Raw genomic sequence first — 18,209 nt, forward strand, 5'->3', positions numbered from 1 at the left:
TGTCACGTCTCACTTTTCCGCACTTTATTCTTCACATCCTTGCTCTTCCTTGAGTACTATGGCTCTATGATTTCATATTCTTTCTCCTCTTATAATCTCTAGTTAGTTTGATATCGTTAAAATACCGAAAAAAGTAAAAAATTACTGACTGACCAGAAGTCATAAATAAAAAAGTAAAAAGTAAAAAAAAAAAAAAAAAAAAAAAAAAAAAAAAAAAAAAAAAAAAAAAAAAAAAAAAAAAAAAATTATAAACTAAGGACAAATATTTACAACCTGGTATCAACTGTTCAGTAGGTGAATAGTTATTCACATAAACTATTGTTTTTTATTCTGTGATATTTGACTGGTAAGATATTAAAAATGCGTCGATTGAACATCAATACTACAACCATCATACAGGTAGATGAGATACAGATTGTAGTACATTTATGATAAAAATTTACTGTTTTGATTTTATTATTGTGTAATACTCTCTCGCTTTGGACTCAATCGTACTAGCGGAAAATGAATGTGGTTCAGATATATATCGATGAGAAATTTATGCTACGTAAACTTTTAAGACTGCAAATTATCGACATTTTCGGTGCACGGTTATCAATTGCATAAGTTTTCATCATATAGTACGATTTAATGTCGCAGCGTAAAACAGTGTCAATTGGAATTGATCACATTGATTGACCGATTGACACTCATTCCAGTTGGACTGTTTGCGTTAAAAGGAGATTTGCGCATTGTTTTCTAACCGAGATTTCAAAACTGTTACATCAACCACGGTAGCCGTGAATCGACTGTGGAACCGGTAAAAACATTTATTTTGTACATTAGCGTTTTCAGTTTTAAGAGTGACAGTGATAAAAATTCTATTGTATTATGTGTAAAATGTGTATATTTTGAAAGTTACTGTGAAACGGTTTTCTGTTGCAAATATGTATCTAGATACTGTTCATTTAAAACAACTTATCGAATCGAGTTACGGTAAATAGTAGTTTTCATTATGTATCTTGTAATACGGGTTTATGGGATCAACATGTTTACTTGTTCTATTGTGTTGTCGATCGTAGCACACTCAGGTATATTTACACAGTTGAAGTTTACACTTCGAAGCAATAAAGCAAACTACTGCACTATACTAAACACTTCGGACAAATTATTACAATTGATACACTTTAATATTATAATACATGCTCTGTATATGCTTTTGCTTATGCGGCTCAAATACCTGTTGAAAAATCTGATAGCCTATTGCATATCGGTATCTAAGTAAAATGTGTGGCTTTTGTGATGTATTCCATTTATCACAATCATTGTTGTTTCGGCCTCCTTTAAGCAGCACCATATTGTTCCGAGATAAACCGTTAAGTTGCTCACCCTACACAGATCTATCATCATCCTGTATCATTCTATTGCTTATTACTGATTTTGATCCTCTGCTTTCATTCGTACCATCTCAATTTCGACAAATCAGTTCAAATACTTTCGGCACTTTTTCGAACCACACGAGCATGGGATTTTCACATCCTCAAACGGAAACTTGTAATCGTACGTGAGCTCTTCACCTTGAACGATTCGTCGGTATGCGAAGATGATAATATGCTTGTGGCCCAGTATGTCAACCACCTTCGAGTAGCAGTTTGGCTGTGAACGAGATAGATAGAGTGAAAGTTTATAACAAGTTCAAGGTCAGACTGCGAACGACGAAATAAAGGTCAACCCATGTCACGGCGCCTGTCTGTTGATGTTGTGGCAAATTTTCTTACCTCACACGAATGGTTAATGAAACGAGCTGCATTACCACGCATCGTTGCGTCCACGACGAAATTTTCATCGATTTTGAACATATAACATCCAATACCGCGACTGTCGTAGTATCGTTCTCGTTTATCCGTCAGTGTAGAACGAATAAGTTCTCCGGCATATTCAATAACCATTTCGCCTGCAAACAAAACAAATAAACGTACATTTATTTTAAAACAACTTTTCAAAAAATCAAAATAGTTTTCTGCTTGCATACCTGCTTCGATGTCACGATTGCAGAATAAGCCTCGACCGTGAATATGCGAACGGTAAACACCCACTGATTCCTTCGAGGTTTCTTTCAACGTTCGATACCGCATTGCCATGGGAAGATTGCTACCGGTTCCTCGTCTAAAAGAAGAGTAAACGTTAAAAAACTGTTATCCTGAAAGGGGAAGAATTTGGAACTCACCTTGGAATCACCGTATCGTCTATATTTTGTGCTACCACGGGCATTGGCTGTTTACGATGCCGAGACGCTAGCCAGCTGAACATGTCATACTCGGATCGAGAACTGTACGGTTCACAGCGTGCCGACCCGAACTGATTTTCCTTGATAATATCGAAATAATCCTCGTATATAGAAGAGAAACCTTCCGGCGTCGACGAACATTCCGATACTGCTTTCTTGTGATATTGTGGTTTGTATTGGGAGCACTTCTCTACCCCGGGTAGCTGCTCCAGCAGATATCGCATGGCATTCGTCTTCAGACCAAGCATCTGCACACCTGCCATCTCCTCCAGTTGCCCTTCGGGTAGGGGCAGAAGCCCGTGAGCTTTCCGTGCGATTTGAACCGCTTCAAACAGTTTATCCCAGATCTCGACAATCGAAGTTGACTTATAGGTAAACCCGTCCTGTGATTGAATCTCGTACAACAGCTTTGGACTGCTGGTTTTGGGTGGTTTACTCACTGGATGTTGTTCGACTTTGTCTTTCTCCAGCACTTCTAATTGTGATTCGCTGCTGGTCAGAAGATTACTGCCCGAGCTAGGTGCAGGACTTGCCATATTCGATCGTGGATCCAAGTTATCTTTTTGCTCGGCTTCATAACCGGAATCTTCGTCTCTTTTCGGGTCACACTCAAATATTGGAGGAATCATCAGATCCGAAGTGGTTGTCGCTGGAGACGCGTTTGCGCTGGCTTGCAGTTCCTGGTTGAGTTCTTCTACCAGCTGTTGTTCTTCCTGGCTTTTGCTAGAACTGGATGATTTCAACACCTGCTCACTTTCGATTTTCAACAATAGCTCCGTACTATCGGTGTGCTTACAGTCACTAAACTCATCCTCTTCGTTGGTCTGCTGTTCAAGATTGTCCAAGATTTCCGATATTTTGTTTTTGATTTCAGGAGATTCGGATTCATCATTCAAACTGGGTGAATCAACACTGGCTCCGTCAAGTGGATCTTCTTGCATACTATCGACAAGCATTTCTTCCGTTTCCGAAAACATCCTATCGGTTGGATCGATCGACTTAATTTCAATATCAGCAATATCCGGATGATAGGTAATGTCAGTAGAGGTCACCGTGGGAGAGTTGTCCACCGGTATCAGAGAACCGTGGTGATCTAAACTTAGACTGAATTGGAAACTCTGTTGTTGATCGATGGTATTCAACTGATCGTCGATCGGTGATTGTTGTGGAATCATTTCAATTGGTTTGATTTCGATTTCCAGTTGGCTATCCTTGACTAGTTTATCGGATTGGTTGATTTCCGGTGAATCGGGACTGAAATTATGACTCGGAATGATGGAAATCTCATTGATTTTTTCTGGCATGGTGTTCAGCAGCTTCAAGGGAGGAGGCGTTGGTGGAACTTCAGGTGATTTCGGTAGAATTAACGAAGCCTGCATCGGAAGTACCCGATTGGTTGGACGATTCTGAACCATGCCGGAATTCGTATTGTTATTCGTGGCGGACTGTTGAATTGGATTTACCACATTCGTTGGGATGTTGGAATACAGTGGCATTGGGTAGGGAGCTGTTGGGAGAGTGATGCTTGCCGTCTGTGTTGGGGTGATGGTGATTGATGAGTTGGCCATGGTCATGGCACCAGGAGTCGTTGGTGTGGTTGTACTACTGCTGGTGGCCAGCGTCATCGTTATTTGGGACGTTTTCTTCTGCGTGTCCATATTGAGAAGCAGAGATTTCTGAGCTTGTCCCACTGACTGCGCTGCAGGTTGCTGATGGTTAGCGTTGAAGTTTCCGTTTGGAATCACGTTTATTTGAATCGATTGCGCCAGCTGCTGGAGCTGTACTTGGTTTGCTTGAAAGGGTGTGTTCGTTGTCATGCGAGGGAACAGTTTTCCGTCGGGTTTTTTCAACAGTGATTGAGGCTTTGTTGACTGGATACCGGTCGGGATGAAATCAACGGAATTTTTAGGACTAATCTTCGTGGACAAAGAATTGGTCGGGAGTGGAATTTTGTCCACAGAGCAAGGTTTTTCGTTGTTCACACTAGGCTTGATGGGAACCAATTGAGGTTGCGAGTTAGAGTTGATGGACATTCCTTGTGCAGTCTGTTGCACCGGCTTTTGCTGCTGTTGCTGTGTTTGCGGCGACTGAGGAGAAGTCAGCGGCGGAGACAGAAGTGACTGGCGCTGTTTCACAGGTTTCGCGATGATTTTGGGTTTGTTTAGATTGATAGTTTTTGTGATGGGTTTGATGACATTTGAAACCTTGGTCGTCGTTGCCAATGCGGTTGCCGTTGTGTAAACTGCAGTAGAACTGACTGTCTGGAAATGCGATGAAATAGACGAGTTCAAATTTTCCGCTGTTTTAACCAGAGAATTTGGCATGACTTTATTCACTAGTTGCGGTTGAGCCTTTGGAATAATACTTTTCATACCGGTGCTTGTTTTCAAAGGATTAATTGTTGTAGTTTGCGGTTGATGTTGCTGGACGAACGTAGACTGGGGTTCAATCTTCCAAGTTTGCACCGAATTAGGTTGACTAACGGTAGCTGCGCTCTGAATTGATTGTTGTTGAGGTGATGGCGTTACAGATGGGGTTGGTGGAATTTGAGCTTGTTGAATAATTCCAGCTGGAGATTGTAGTTGCATTGATGATAAACTTTGTTGGGATGTGGTTCCATCGTTGTTCAGCACTACATAACCGGTCGGAACTTCAACAATCGGTTCAATTTTGCTAGCCTGGAATACCTGAGTCGTGGTAGCGGAAAAGCTTGAGTTTTGGCTCAAAACACCTTGCATGGCAGTGGAAACGAATTGCTGTGAAGACATAACAGTATTCTGAACAATTGTTTCCAAGCCATAGTAAACTGACGGACTGGTCAGGTACATGCACCCGGATGTTGGATCGGTGACCATTTCCAATGTTGGCGTTGGGGCAGCGCCTAGAACCATCTGTTCGGTAGACATCATTCCACACTGAATTGTGGTAGCCTGCGGTTGAATTATGGTGCCGATCACTTGAGGTTGCGGGGTGGCCAACTGGAGTGCACTGGCAGGTATCATTGAATATCCACCGGTTCCATTCGGAATCAGAATGTTGTTGGCTGCAGCCGTTAGTGTACCATCTCCTGCGGCGGTCATTGCGAATCCATTCTGTGTTAGCACATTGGTTGGAGTTGCTAGATACTGAACAGGATTTTGATCCGTCACGTACGATATTTGGTTTCCTCCAACCTGCTGTACGATGATGGGCTGATTCGCTTGCTGAAAAATGATCGGATTGTTTGTTGTCGCAGTTGTTTGATGGGGTGTTGCGGCACTTGCCGGTCGGATTAAAGGGTAAGACGTATTGATGAGTTGAATTTGCTGTTGTTGCTGTTGCGCGGGGATCGGTTGTGTTATGGTTTGTATAGTCTGGGGTTGAGGAGTCGCTGCCTGCTGGATGGTAATTGGTTCTTGTTTTTTCATGTGAATAGTTTTGTTAGATGTGGCCGTGGCTGTTGGCGTTATTCTCTTAGCCTTAATCGGCGTCGGTGATTGGGAAATCCGGGAGAACGATTGCTTTTTTGGAGATAATGTAGGAAATATTAGCTGTTTCTTCTGACTGTGGTTTTGAAGAATGGACGGTTGCGTAGTCTGAGGAGCCGTTACAGTTACAATCTGCGGTTGCCCATTCGGTCCTATGGTGATAATCTGTTGCTGCTGCTGTTGTTGAGGAATAACATTAATGCCATTGCCGGTATTCAGAAGGTTATTCGATAGGGAAATGGTTTGTGGAATTTGCGGTGACGGTGCAGGTTGAATAAACCGTTGTTTGTTCTGAACATAGGTCTGCTGGTTATCCAAAGGCTGTTGGAAGTTGATCGGCTGGGCAAAAATTTGACCCTGGTTGGAAATTATCATGTTACCTCCAATATTCGAGAACGTTCCTTGAAGCGGAATCTGATGTGTTCCCGTGGAGGTTTGAATCGGAATTCCCGACGATAGTTGATTGATAGTGATCGGCATGGATACTGGAATATTTGAAAGAATTGCTTGATTGTTCAAATTTCCCAGATTAATAGTTTGATTGTTGAGCCCAGAAATGACCGATATCGTTGGGTTTGTTTGTTGATTTTGGTTTATTTGATTATACATATCGGTAGATATGCTCTGGGATGTTTGTGGTAGAATAAACGTCCCATTTCCGATTTGATTGGCAACTTGCGCTTGCTGTTGCTCTGGGCTTAGTAGTCTTGGGGATCGTGTCTCCGAGTCACTTTCGCTCGTTGAAAGCACCTCACACGAATTCAAATGCCGTAGATAGGATTCCTGATTTCGATATGTTGCATGGCAGCGATCACATTTTACGGGAGCTTCAATCATACTGGACGAGTAAATTTTCACTTCCCCAGAGTCTCCACAAAAGTCGTCCATACCATCTAGCTGTGATATTTTCAACTTTTCAAGCACTCCCATACCATCGGTCAGGCTGTCTCCGCCATTAACTTTACGATTTGCGCTCCAGCTGAATTCCTCACACGGAAGTGACCTTCGTCGCTCCAGTATGTTTGCCGTAGACTCATCCTTTATCCTCCCCAGTGACAAAACATCTGCCAGTTTACTAATTTTTCTGCGTTTAGCCACAACCGCTGCGGTTGATTCCAATTTAGAATTCCACGAAAAACTGCTCGATCTTTGACCTGCGACACGACTACCAACTACCGCACGTGAAAGTATATCGGTTTTGCTTCGCTTCAGCTCCCGACTGGACGAGGGCTGCTTAATAGCACTTAGCAACGCATCCTCAATTCCAGGATTCCCAATACTTTTCATCCATCCGTCATTGCTCAGCTCGCCACTGGTACACTTCATGATTGCTTCATTAATATCATCTTCGTCAACATCCATCTCATCGTCCTTCGATCCTCCGGTAGCATTACTACTGTTACTACTGCTGCTGCTACTGCTACCCAGACCGACTTCTTTCAAAATCTCCGCATTGAAATTATTCTCGTTCTTCAGATCCATCGCGATCAAGTCATCGTACGTCATCAATTTCGGCAAGATATCTAGCATGCTAATTCCATCCAAAATGTCATGCGGAATATCTTCGAAGATAGCATCCTTGATCTCCTGCGGTAGTAAATCATTGTTACTCTGGGGTTCTTCATCGTTAGTATCATCGCCGGTTTCCAGCATTTGTTTAATCGGTTTCTCCCGTTGATTTCCAGTGAAACTGGATATGGGCTCCGGTTCTGGATCGTCGCTGTTCAAGCTGTTATGCCATTTACCGATTTGCGTAAGACCCCACTGGACCTGACTACTGTTTAGACTGTGATCCACTGTAAAGTTCCTACCGAAATCTGTCCCATAGCAATAATTGTTGTTTTGAATAGACGTTTTGATCCTGTACTGCACGATCTTCCACGGTTCCTTCGTACTCCAGTACAGCCTTGTACACTCGAAATCCGTCGGAATGATGGCATCTGAATGATCGCTGAACATTGGAACAATATGACCGAGCTTTTTGACACTCAGTGATCCAATCATAAACTGAACTTTACCCGGTTCGACAAACTTCTTTTTTCGCCTATCCAACTCAACGTACACTGATCGATTGATTTCGAAGCTCTTCTCGGCTTGACATTTTTTCCGGGACGCATCAGCGGTATGTTGTGGACAGAATAGCGTCTTATCTTGCAGGAACAAGCATCCGACTTGTCGCGCACAGGGGAAGTGAAAGTGTTCGGTACAATGCCTAGCATTGCATCGAACCGTAGCACCTTTCACCCCACAGTGGCGACAGTTCTTCGATCGTCCACGTGAAACGGCCGAATGAACATTTTGTAGTGATCCGTCAATTTCTTCAAACACTTCTGCTGTCCAAAGGGCACAGTTAGTGTGCACCCAGTTGTTCTGCCCACAGTAGAGCAAACGAGACTCGTGCAATGGCAGTCCTTCACCACGTTGCTTGCAAAACATACAGATTCGAGTATCCTCTATCTCTGCAGACTCGTAGAAATAATCGCCAATCTCGCTCAATGGTATATCGATATTCGGAACCTTCTGATCAGTGTCCATAATTAAACCAGCAGCTGGATTATAATCACACATTTCCTCCCCGCACATGGCTTCCTCTAGGGCATCTGTGCAGGCCTTGGTCTCATTCTGGAACCATGGGAAGGTCTCACTGAGGAATTCTTTGTATGCCGTTGACAAGTCCTCCGATCCGATTGCATTGATTAATGTATTCATGTCATAATTGAAGTCCTGTAACGAATAGTACTCGTTGGCGTTGATCTTCTGCTTGATTTCTACCAAGCTGATATCTGATGGCTTCGAGGGTCTTAGTGAGCAATAACATTTTGTATTCTGAGGGAAACTAGAGCTACTGCTGCTGCTTTCGCTGTTGAAATCATAAATAGATTCCTGTTCGTCGAGCTTGGCTTTCTTCGAGGACGATTCTTCCTTGATGGAATTGAAACCGAAGAAAGTAATACTTTTTCCCGAGCTAATGGAGCAACTACAATTGCCGGTTTTCTTCCTTGGACTTAACTTCAACAGAGCGCACGCTTGTCGACTTTTGCTGAGCAATTTAACAACGCTTAGTAAACCGGCTTTGAACTCACCGGCCACTGCATCCCGCCATACATTTCCATTTTCATTGTTTTTACCACACTTTTTACAAATGAACTCAATATTCTCCGGTAATGCACTCAACATATTGTACTGCTCGTCGGTGAGTCCTTCACATTTAGCATGAACCCACCGTTTGCAGTCACCACACTCCATCATCTTTAGATCGAAATCATTATCTTCATAGCACCTCTGGCAAAGTGGACAAAAGTTACCTTTTTGTCGCAATCGAAAACACGGTGTACACATCGGCAAATTGCCAATGAACTTGGTCACGTTAGTGGTCGAACAACTCTTACACTTGAGACATCCCGCACAGATCAACGGTCGATCGGCACCCAGTAACCGCTTACTGGTTCCCAAACAGGTGGTGTGGTAGTTTTTACCGCACTTTTGACACTTGACTTTGCTGCCTGCAGCCATGTTGCAAGTGTAACAAACCGTGCACCGTGGACACATCCAGTTGAACCGATTGAGGGCCTGCTGCTGCGGTGAAGAGCCTCCTGCATTCGTCGTGCTCGTTAGTTCCAGAAGACTAACGTTGGTGTCATCTAGCGAAACCGTCCGAATATTATACTCATCTTTGACGCAGTATTGGTGGTAAGGTTCACAACAGCACACACAAAACAGTAGCTCATCTAGTCCAGAGCTACCGCACAGGAAACAGAGAGCTTTCAGAGGGACATCTTCGGATAGTATTAATCCGAATCCAGTTCGACTGACTTCGGCTGGATCGTAGTTTTCCCAGAAATCGATCGATATTAGTGGAACATTCGGTACTTCAGCCATGCCCTGCTGACCGGCAGCTCGGACATTGGTGTTGAAACTTTTCGTTATGGCGCTGATGTTTTGCTTCAGTACCTGCGGTCGAATTGATGAAGTGGTTTTTCTGGTAGCAGGTCGTTCTATTTCTTCCAACTTTCTAATGGGTTCCTTTTCTTTTACCTCAACTTCAACCTTCACGACGGGTGGCGGTCGCGGTGGTTCCGGTTTGACAACATCGATATCCTTGATCGGACTTGCCTGATTGGAGTCCACGAGTTTATCTTCATCGATCACCAACTCTTTCTCAGTAGATCCGCTGGTATCGGCTTCTGTCGGTGTTGCTGGAGGGCTCAATGCTATGTTGTCTGGTTCTTTACACTCAACACACTGATAATCATCATCCGGTTTAGGTGTCACTGGGTGCAGCAGTGGTGTCTCAGACGCTGTGCCTAGATCCGACGAGACCTGATCTGTCACATCAGCTGCACTATCACTGGGAGGTGTTTCAATATTTTCTAACGTAGATTCGTCTTCAGGGAAGGTAGCTAAGGGTTGACCAAGTACAATAGAAGCACTTCGGCAAACATGCTTGACGCGAGGACCTTTCAGATCTATTCGTTGTCGTTTGTCATTGGGATTCACTGTACCGGTTGGCTGGTTCGGTATAGCCGGATCCGTTGCTACCGTACCGCTTGCAGTCACCACCGAAGTAGTAATAGTTGCAGTAGTATTGGTAGTAGTGGTAGTAGTTGAAGTTGAACTACCAGTGCCCACCGGTGAAGCACTTGCAGTTATTGCAGCATTCGTTGCTGCTTCAGTCTTACTTCTAGTTCTGATACTGTTAGTGGGTGCCTCCGTCATGTCACACTCTTCACTTTCCTTTTTCTCCTTGTCTGTAGAGGGAGAGGATTCTTCACTCCTGGACACCGATGGACTCTTGTTGCCTTTCGGACTGGAGAGGGAACTGGGTATCAACATCATCGGTTTATCGCTTATGTTTAGTTTGATTGAAGGTAAACTGCCAAACGTATTATTATTTTGCGCCAAAGGATTCGCCAGTGACAGAAACGAATTTGATTTGGAAAAATCTGGTTTCTCGGCGCCGGATGCATTCCAAAGCATTCTCGAAGACAGCGGAGTTTTCGCACTAGCCAAACTATTTGAGAATATATTATTCTCAGCACTGTCACTCTTAACCGAGCTATTATTCGATCCACTAGCAGTTTCGGTTTGCCTTAAATTCATAGGAAGCGTTTGCGTCAGCCGTACCTTCAGCACTGGTGGCACCTGAAAGCTTCCGAGACATTTTTTCAACCAGCACGCATGGCAGCGTTCCTTAAAAATATGCCTGGTTTTGACGTGATCAGGCCTTATAACGGATGGAGGTCCAATTAAGCATTTGCCTTCATTTTTGCATTTCATCGTTACGTTGGCATTGGTTGGACTTGATGAGCTGGCCAACTTTTTGACCATCTTCGAAATGAACTTCCGGCAAATATCACAGCAACTAACACCAAATTTTTTCGTAGCTTGCTGATAATAGCGAGTGTTGCAAGCGATTCCACAAATACTGCAACTTGATCCGATTACGGAAGCACAAGCGGCAATGGTTCCATTCGAACCGATGGCCGCCGTCAGTGCACTCGAAAATATTTTCGACGAATCTAAATTGGTTCCCGGTTTTAGATGTAGCGAGAATGGTCCATCGGTAACCGCAGATGGCACTTGAGAGGGTGGACTTGATCCAGTTCCACTTTGACTGCTACCGGCGCTGATGCTAGTGTTGCCAGAACCCGCGCCGGTTGATGAACCGGCCGCTGCCAGCGGGTTAGAGTTCAGCAGCGAAGTTGTGAACTGCAGTCGGGGTTGACGAAGAATACTTTTTCCGAAGATTGACGTTGCCGAAGCAAGACCTGCACTGGAACCGGACGAAAGACTAGACGTGCTGGACGAGAGTACCGAGGGTTTCACCAGCAGTGCCGAATTGGGGGGCACGCTGCTGTTGCCGCTGGAAGGACTACTGTCTAGAAGACTAGTTTTAGCGAATGGATTGTTGATGTTGCTGGGTGGTCGCACAGGCTCGGGTTCACCGGATTCCGTTGACTCTGTAAAGAGAAAACATGTTGTTTAAGAATCGAGACAATATTGCAGAAATTAATAATGCTGATTCTATGGATTTATTCCATGAGTGTGTTTTTATTTTTCATTTATAATTGGTTCATAACTGATTGTTGATAATGATTTGCATTTTCTGCTATTTGCTTAAGCTCTTATTGTTCTCTTAAACAAAAAGTTGAAGAAAAAAATTTAAGACCCCTAAATCGGTTATATAAATCTACAACAAATTTTATTTCCATTACAGCAGCTGAATTGCTGTTGGATGTGAATTGATTGCCTAAAAACTGTACTTCTGTCCAGAGATGTCTATCTCCTCTGTGTGACGAAGAGCAAGCAAAATTTCTCCCCTCGCACTGACAACTTCAACGAGAGCTCTTCTCTTTCACATTTATACACCACTGTTGTATAGAGTGTGCACACATCATGAGTGCGTTTGTTTATTTCATTTTACCTCTTCCACTGAATCGCACCAAAGTGCTAGAGCATTAGCTAATAAATTCTCCGAGGTAGATGCAGATACTTTCACAGAGGTGTACACGCCGGTGAGCACTCTGCTGTATGGTTTTCGTAGATGAAGCGTGGACACGCAAAATCAGCAAAATAAAACAATTTATCGTAAAATTTTCGGTTTTCCTTGCAAATTTTTCATAGCAAGGCCAGATCTACTCTCTATTAATTGAAGTTCACAGAAGTGTTCGCTCATCATCACGCGCCAGTGGTCACTTGGGTGTATTTAGACGAGAGCGCGTGTGAGCGATCACTCGCGCCAGCTGCTTTAACCACAAGCACACACTCAAATGCTGTCTATTCGACACTGAGAAGAAGTGCGCTTTCCTCTTTGTGCGGTGCTTCGTTTTTTTCATCCCCGGTGTGGCAAAAATCTGACTCTAGCGTGTATCACTCTGGTGAAATGCCATCGCTGCTTCTGTCGACAGTAGTAAAAATTTCCAAGAATATTTTCGTTGATCTTTCATAAAAAATTTAAAAAATATTCAGTTATAACTTTTCAGATGTTTTTATAGTACAATGAAAATGACAAATAGGCGAAGTACAATTAAATTTCACATATCATAGCGTAATGACAGATAAAAATCTCGGAATCTCGAATCTCGGAGAGGGCTACGACAATGTGATGGACTCTCTTGTCTCTTGTTCACGTTAATATTGTTAATATTGTGATACGTAATCTTGACAAGATGATGGAAGCGTACAACGAACTGAAAGCCGAAGTTAGTTGTATCGGACTGGCTATAAATGCGTCGAAAATAAAATACATGCGAGGAACAGACTCTTGTGCAGAAACACTGCGCCTCACACCACGAATATTGATAGATGGTGACGATATAGAGGCAGTTGACGAGTTCGTATATTTGACCTCACTGGTGACCGCCGATAATGATACCAGCAGAGAAATTCAGAGTTTTTTTTGGCAGGAAACCATACGTACTTTGGACTCAGCAAATTCCTTCAATAGAGGTAAAGTTCGCCACCGCACGATATAAAACGCTCATTAGACCGGTTGTTCTCTATGGCCACAAGACCTGGGCTATGTTGACAGAACAACCCGGAAAACTCGCACGTTATCATGGAGAAGCCGATGCATCCTCAGAGAGTGACGGTTTGGTGCGGATTTTGGTCTGGCGGCATCATTGGGCCATTTTCATCGAGAATGAGGCAGGAGCCGCAGCCACGGTCAATGGCGATCGCTACCGCGCCATGATTAGCGATTGGTTCTTCCTGTTACTTGAAGAAGAAGACTTGGACACCATTTGGTTCCAACAAGACGGCGCTCCGTGCCACACAGCCAACGCTACGATCGATCATCTGCGCACAGTCTTGAAGATCGAATTATCATCCGAAATTCGGATGTCATTTGGCCGCTTCGGAGCTGTGATTATACGCCGTTAGACTATTATCTTTGGGGGGCTGTCAAAGATAAGTGTTATGTGGACTAGCCAGAGACAATTCAAGCCTTGAAGGACAACATTCGTGCAGCCATAGCTGAAATAAAACTGCATACAATCGAAAATGTACTAAAAAACTGGACCGACCATATGGCGTACTGCAAGGCCAGCCGAGGCAGCCATTGGAATGAAATTATATTCCACAATTAACCAAAAAAATGTACACTGAAGTCTTTTTTATGCGAATTTACGTACCGCATAAAAAAAAACCACATAAAAAAACCGCATAACTCTGAAACTTCGCATAAAAAAAACATTATAACTCTGAAACTTCGCATAAAAAAACCGCAGAAGGGGAACCGCATAACTCTGAAAATTCGCATGAAAAAAACCGCATAACTCTGAAACTTTGCATAAAAAAACCGCATAACTCTGAAAATTCGCATAAAAAAAGTCGCGTAAAAAAAACCGCATAAAAAAAGAACGCATACAAAAAGACCTCAGTGTACTTTAATATGAAAAAAATAAATTTTGAAATCAGATAAATCGTTTGTGTTTTATTGCATGTTTAAAAAAAAGTTACATGTCGGACCCTGTATGTTCACATTTTTTAACAGACGTGTGCTACACAAAAACGTGACACTATTCTTTAGACATTTAGACACACGAACATTGAAACCTACTTGATATCTATTAAATGATATATTAAACCACTTTTAAAAATTTGTTAATTTAGATGCTTCGAAATCGCTCGCTTTCGAGAATTGATGCAAAAAGACGTTCAACTACAGTATCGGTAATACAAGCAATCGATTGTACGACCAAAGTTGATTTTAATTCATTTCAAAATAAAGTAGTAGTCGGCCTACAGTAAACGAAATTGAAACTTCGTTGAAGAACAAAATACGGCTCAGCAAGAATATGGTACAAAAGCTGTACTTAAACAAATTGGATAATGTAATATAAATACAATTCCTCACCAAATACTAATCGGAAGTAGGTAACCAAATTCGCGGAGGAGAACAGCGAAGTCCACTGCGTTGAGCATAACAATGGTAAGTATAACATTGATGTGCGTGAGTTCCAAAAAGAAAAGGAAATTATGTTCAGTTAAAGTCGCTGATAATAAGCCGCATGTCATTACTGTCAAAAAACTACCCACTTTGGTAGGCCTGACAGACAAATGATTACCTGCACTCTGCGGATACCAAAAACTTTTCTATTCCGGCTCTACGACGACACAAGTAATTCAGAAAATATCACAGATGTTTTTTTTAAACTTTATAGCTAAAAAGTAATAAACTAACATTTTTCGATAACAACAACCTAACCAGGAAATCGCCACACGAAAATTTTGCAACTTCTTTGTATAGACGCCAAACAAAAACTAAACGTACGATATGCGTCAAAATTTGACAGAATGTATATAAAAGTGTTGCCAACGTTGAGAGAATAAAAGTTTAACGATTGGACAAGCGCGGGAATTTTAAAATGAATATTCCGGTTCTTTTTTGATCATAAGGTAGATGAAATATATTATGTATTTTCCGATGCATACAAAGAGTAATTGTTTTTAATAATGAAAAAAAAATAGTGATGGAAGGAATATTTATTTTCTATAGTTTAGATATAGCAAGACTTGTTGAGGGTATGCGTGCATTTTATCCCCTTTCTCCCACACTAGATTTATAACTTGATCTCAACCCACGAGGTTTCGTGGTGAAATACAGCATTGAAGTCATACATATTTAGTGTAATCTATTATTTCAGATTGCATGTTTGTTCCATTTCGATTGAATTTCTATCTATATCACAGTTTTGTATCAATTTCATTTCATTTAGTAAAAATAACAAGAACAAAACCAATTCTTATTTGTTTCCTTACCTTTTCCATCCGTTTTCCCCGGCTTTTTGCTATGTTCGTCAACCAAAGTATCCTTTTTCGCTTTCTCCCGTTTTCTCTTTCCATCATCACTATTTTCACTGTTATCATTGTCATCGGTTTTTGCACTATCATCTAATTCATTTTTCGAGTCCGCTTCGTTCTTGAACAACTTATCACCGAAATAATTGCTTCTATCACCACCGTTTTCTTTGCTGGAGATTTTCCCAACATTGGCACCACTAGAACAACTAGCACTGGTCGAAGGAACTACGGAAGGAACCACTGCAGCAGCAGCGGTAGTAGCGGTTGCTGCAGTCGCTGCCGATGTTGATGTTGCTGCTGCCGCCGCCGCCGTCGCCGCCGCTTGAGCTGCCGCAAGATTTTTATTTTTCTTCTTGATCTCCAGCTCAAACTCGTCCAGAAAACGTTTGTTCGGTTTAATCACACGACTAGAATGAGCACTTCGTTTTGGCAAGATAAATCGTTTGTCACCGAATTGTGTACCACCGCTTTCGAGATTGCGTGAATCGGCGGGATCAACGTTTTCGGTGACACCAAACGGAACTGTATCTTGGGATAGCGAGGGCGAATGATGATCTTCGGAAGCGTTCAGACTGCTGATGCCCGCTGAGAAACTTGACGTTGGTTCTGATGAAATGTTAGCATCTTCCAGTTTGCTAGATTTCTGGATTATTTCCGTCAATCGCGAAGGACGCACTATGCACTCGGACTTAGCTGCCGCAGTCGCTGCTTGCATTGCTAACCGTTGGAGGCGTTTCTTCATTTTTCGGTTGAAACTTTTCTTTAATCGGATAGGACGCGCCAAACACTCTTTCTTGATGATGGGTATCAACGGAACCGTTGCCGGGTTGTACACTTTCTTCACCATGTTTTCGTCACTGGTTTCAAGGGTGCTGTGAAAGGTGACCGTTTTCTTTTTAGGTTTTGGTGGTCCATCCGGTGGTGGGACGGTGGGACCAGCACCAGCATCTGGAACCGAACTTTGTTCAACAGCAGAGGATTTCGCCATTGTCGAGTCATCGCTAGGCACATACTGAGCGGCGAGTGATTCTACCGGCGTGGAACTTGCTGATGAACTAATGGCGGCCGACAGCGAAGATGGTTTCATTTCGAAACTATTTCCGGTTGGTGGTTGCGAAACCGACGTCTGTTTGTCCGTGTTATTCAAGGCCCGAAGATTACTCTCAGCACCATTCAGAGGACATTCGTCATCGGTTTGCTCGGATTGATGCTTGGGATTATCGTGCTGACCGTTTCGATCGTTTTCTTCGCCACCTTCACGGCCCTGATCATCACTGCCATTGCGTTCCTCGATGTCATTATCGTCCCCATCCTCGTCTTCGTCATCATCATCGTCGTCATCGTCGTCGTCGTCCTCTTCGTCGTCATCCTCGTCTTCGTCATCTTCGCCGTTTTCCGAATCGTCACCAGTGTTGTGCTGGAAGGAAATAACAAAAATGTACATTATTAGTGTTGGCTTGATAGAATCTATGGTATACATATTATATATTTGCATAGTTAATCTAAATGTATACAATTACAAAACACATTATGTCACTTGTGTGCATATGATAAGAATATGATCAATACTGTGAGGGAAGCCTAATGGATTACCGTTGATATTATCTATGTGTCGTTCGCTCGTGTTAATGTCTAACTCGGTTCTATAGATTGTAATCATTCCAGCTGACGTGAACTTTCAATCTATTTGTAATGCTGTTGAGTAAATGTTAGAATAATTGAGGCAACTGCTTTTCGACCCAAACCAGTCATTAAAGCCTACCCTTAGTGATTCAGTGTCAGAGTCCCGGGCCATGCAGAAGCACATTCACTATTTGGCCACACGGAGAAAAAAAAGAGAAAGAAATGCTAAATAAACAATCTCTTTGGTTGGTAGTTCCTTTTGCCCCTCAGCAAACAGTTCCGGCGTCAGCGTTTCGCGGGTATGGCAGTTCGCGTTCGGGGACTGTGTCTCGATTGCTCTTTGTTTGTTGTACTCGCTTCATAGCACACTCACACACCTCGGAACCTGGTGGAAGGTTAGTGGCAACTATAGCCTGGCCCAAGAAAAAAAAGGGAGACCTGCCATGGATGCTATTTGCATACATCGTGCGTGCAGCGAAAGGCGCCCCGAGAAACTAAGGCATAAAAATAATAAACCTAAAGTCGACACGCAGCAGAACCAGAACCGAATTGGATGGAATAGCAGGCGCAGGCAGGGGAGTCAAATGAATGCAGCTTGCAGCAGTTCTTGTTTTCTCACTCAAAAGCCCTGTGTTTTATTTAATGCTGTATTTTTAATTAGTGTACGTTGATGACAGCATGGCATGGAGACTCGTAAGTTGGGGGCGGTGGGTGGTATGGGTAGTGCAAAAGCCGGTTTCACGGGGAAGCCGGCGAAAGAAAAATCATAATCTTAATTGCCCTTCGTTTGCTCTTTTGCACGTTTTCGCTGATGTTTATGAGGGTGCGTCGAACGCGGTTGATGAAGTTTCATGCTAGTTTTCACCTGAACGTTCTGGTGGTATTGTTATGAGAAATTGACTTTCGGGCGCCCCCGAGGGAGGTAACAGGTCACAATTTGTACCGTCTGCAGCTTACGGGTAATGCAACTTTCGTACACAGAAATATAAATTAGTAGACATTGAAGGAAATTTAGATTTATTCATTTTTTTTCAATTATTGAAACTGTA

At 42.8% G+C, this 18,209-nt stretch overlaps 1 protein-coding gene across 1 annotated transcript in view; it reads right to left on the reverse strand.

The window, feature by feature from the left end:
* Positions 1–249: 249 nt before the first annotated feature.
* The window catches only part of LOC131432388 (histone-lysine N-methyltransferase trithorax), a 117,613-nt gene continuing 99,653 nt past the window's right edge, over positions 250–18,209 (reverse strand). Inside the window, exons 2-6 of the mRNA XM_058598621.1 lie at positions 15,496–16,954; positions 2,207–11,693; positions 2,012–2,145; positions 1,758–1,933; positions 250–1,635 (exon numbers count right to left, since the gene is read on the reverse strand). Coding sequence (XP_058454604.1) covers positions 1,462–1,635; positions 1,758–1,933; positions 2,012–2,145; positions 2,207–11,693; positions 15,496–16,954 — 11,430 coding nt within the window. The 3' untranslated portion in view covers positions 250–1,461. The remainder of the gene's footprint in view (positions 1,636–1,757; positions 1,934–2,011; positions 2,146–2,206; positions 11,694–15,495; positions 16,955–18,209) is intronic.

The sequence above is a fragment of the Malaya genurostris genome, chromosome 2 (assembly GCF_030247185.1).
Source record: "Malaya genurostris strain Urasoe2022 chromosome 2, Malgen_1.1, whole genome shotgun sequence".
NCBI lineage: Eukaryota > Metazoa > Arthropoda > Insecta > Diptera > Culicidae > Malaya > Malaya genurostris.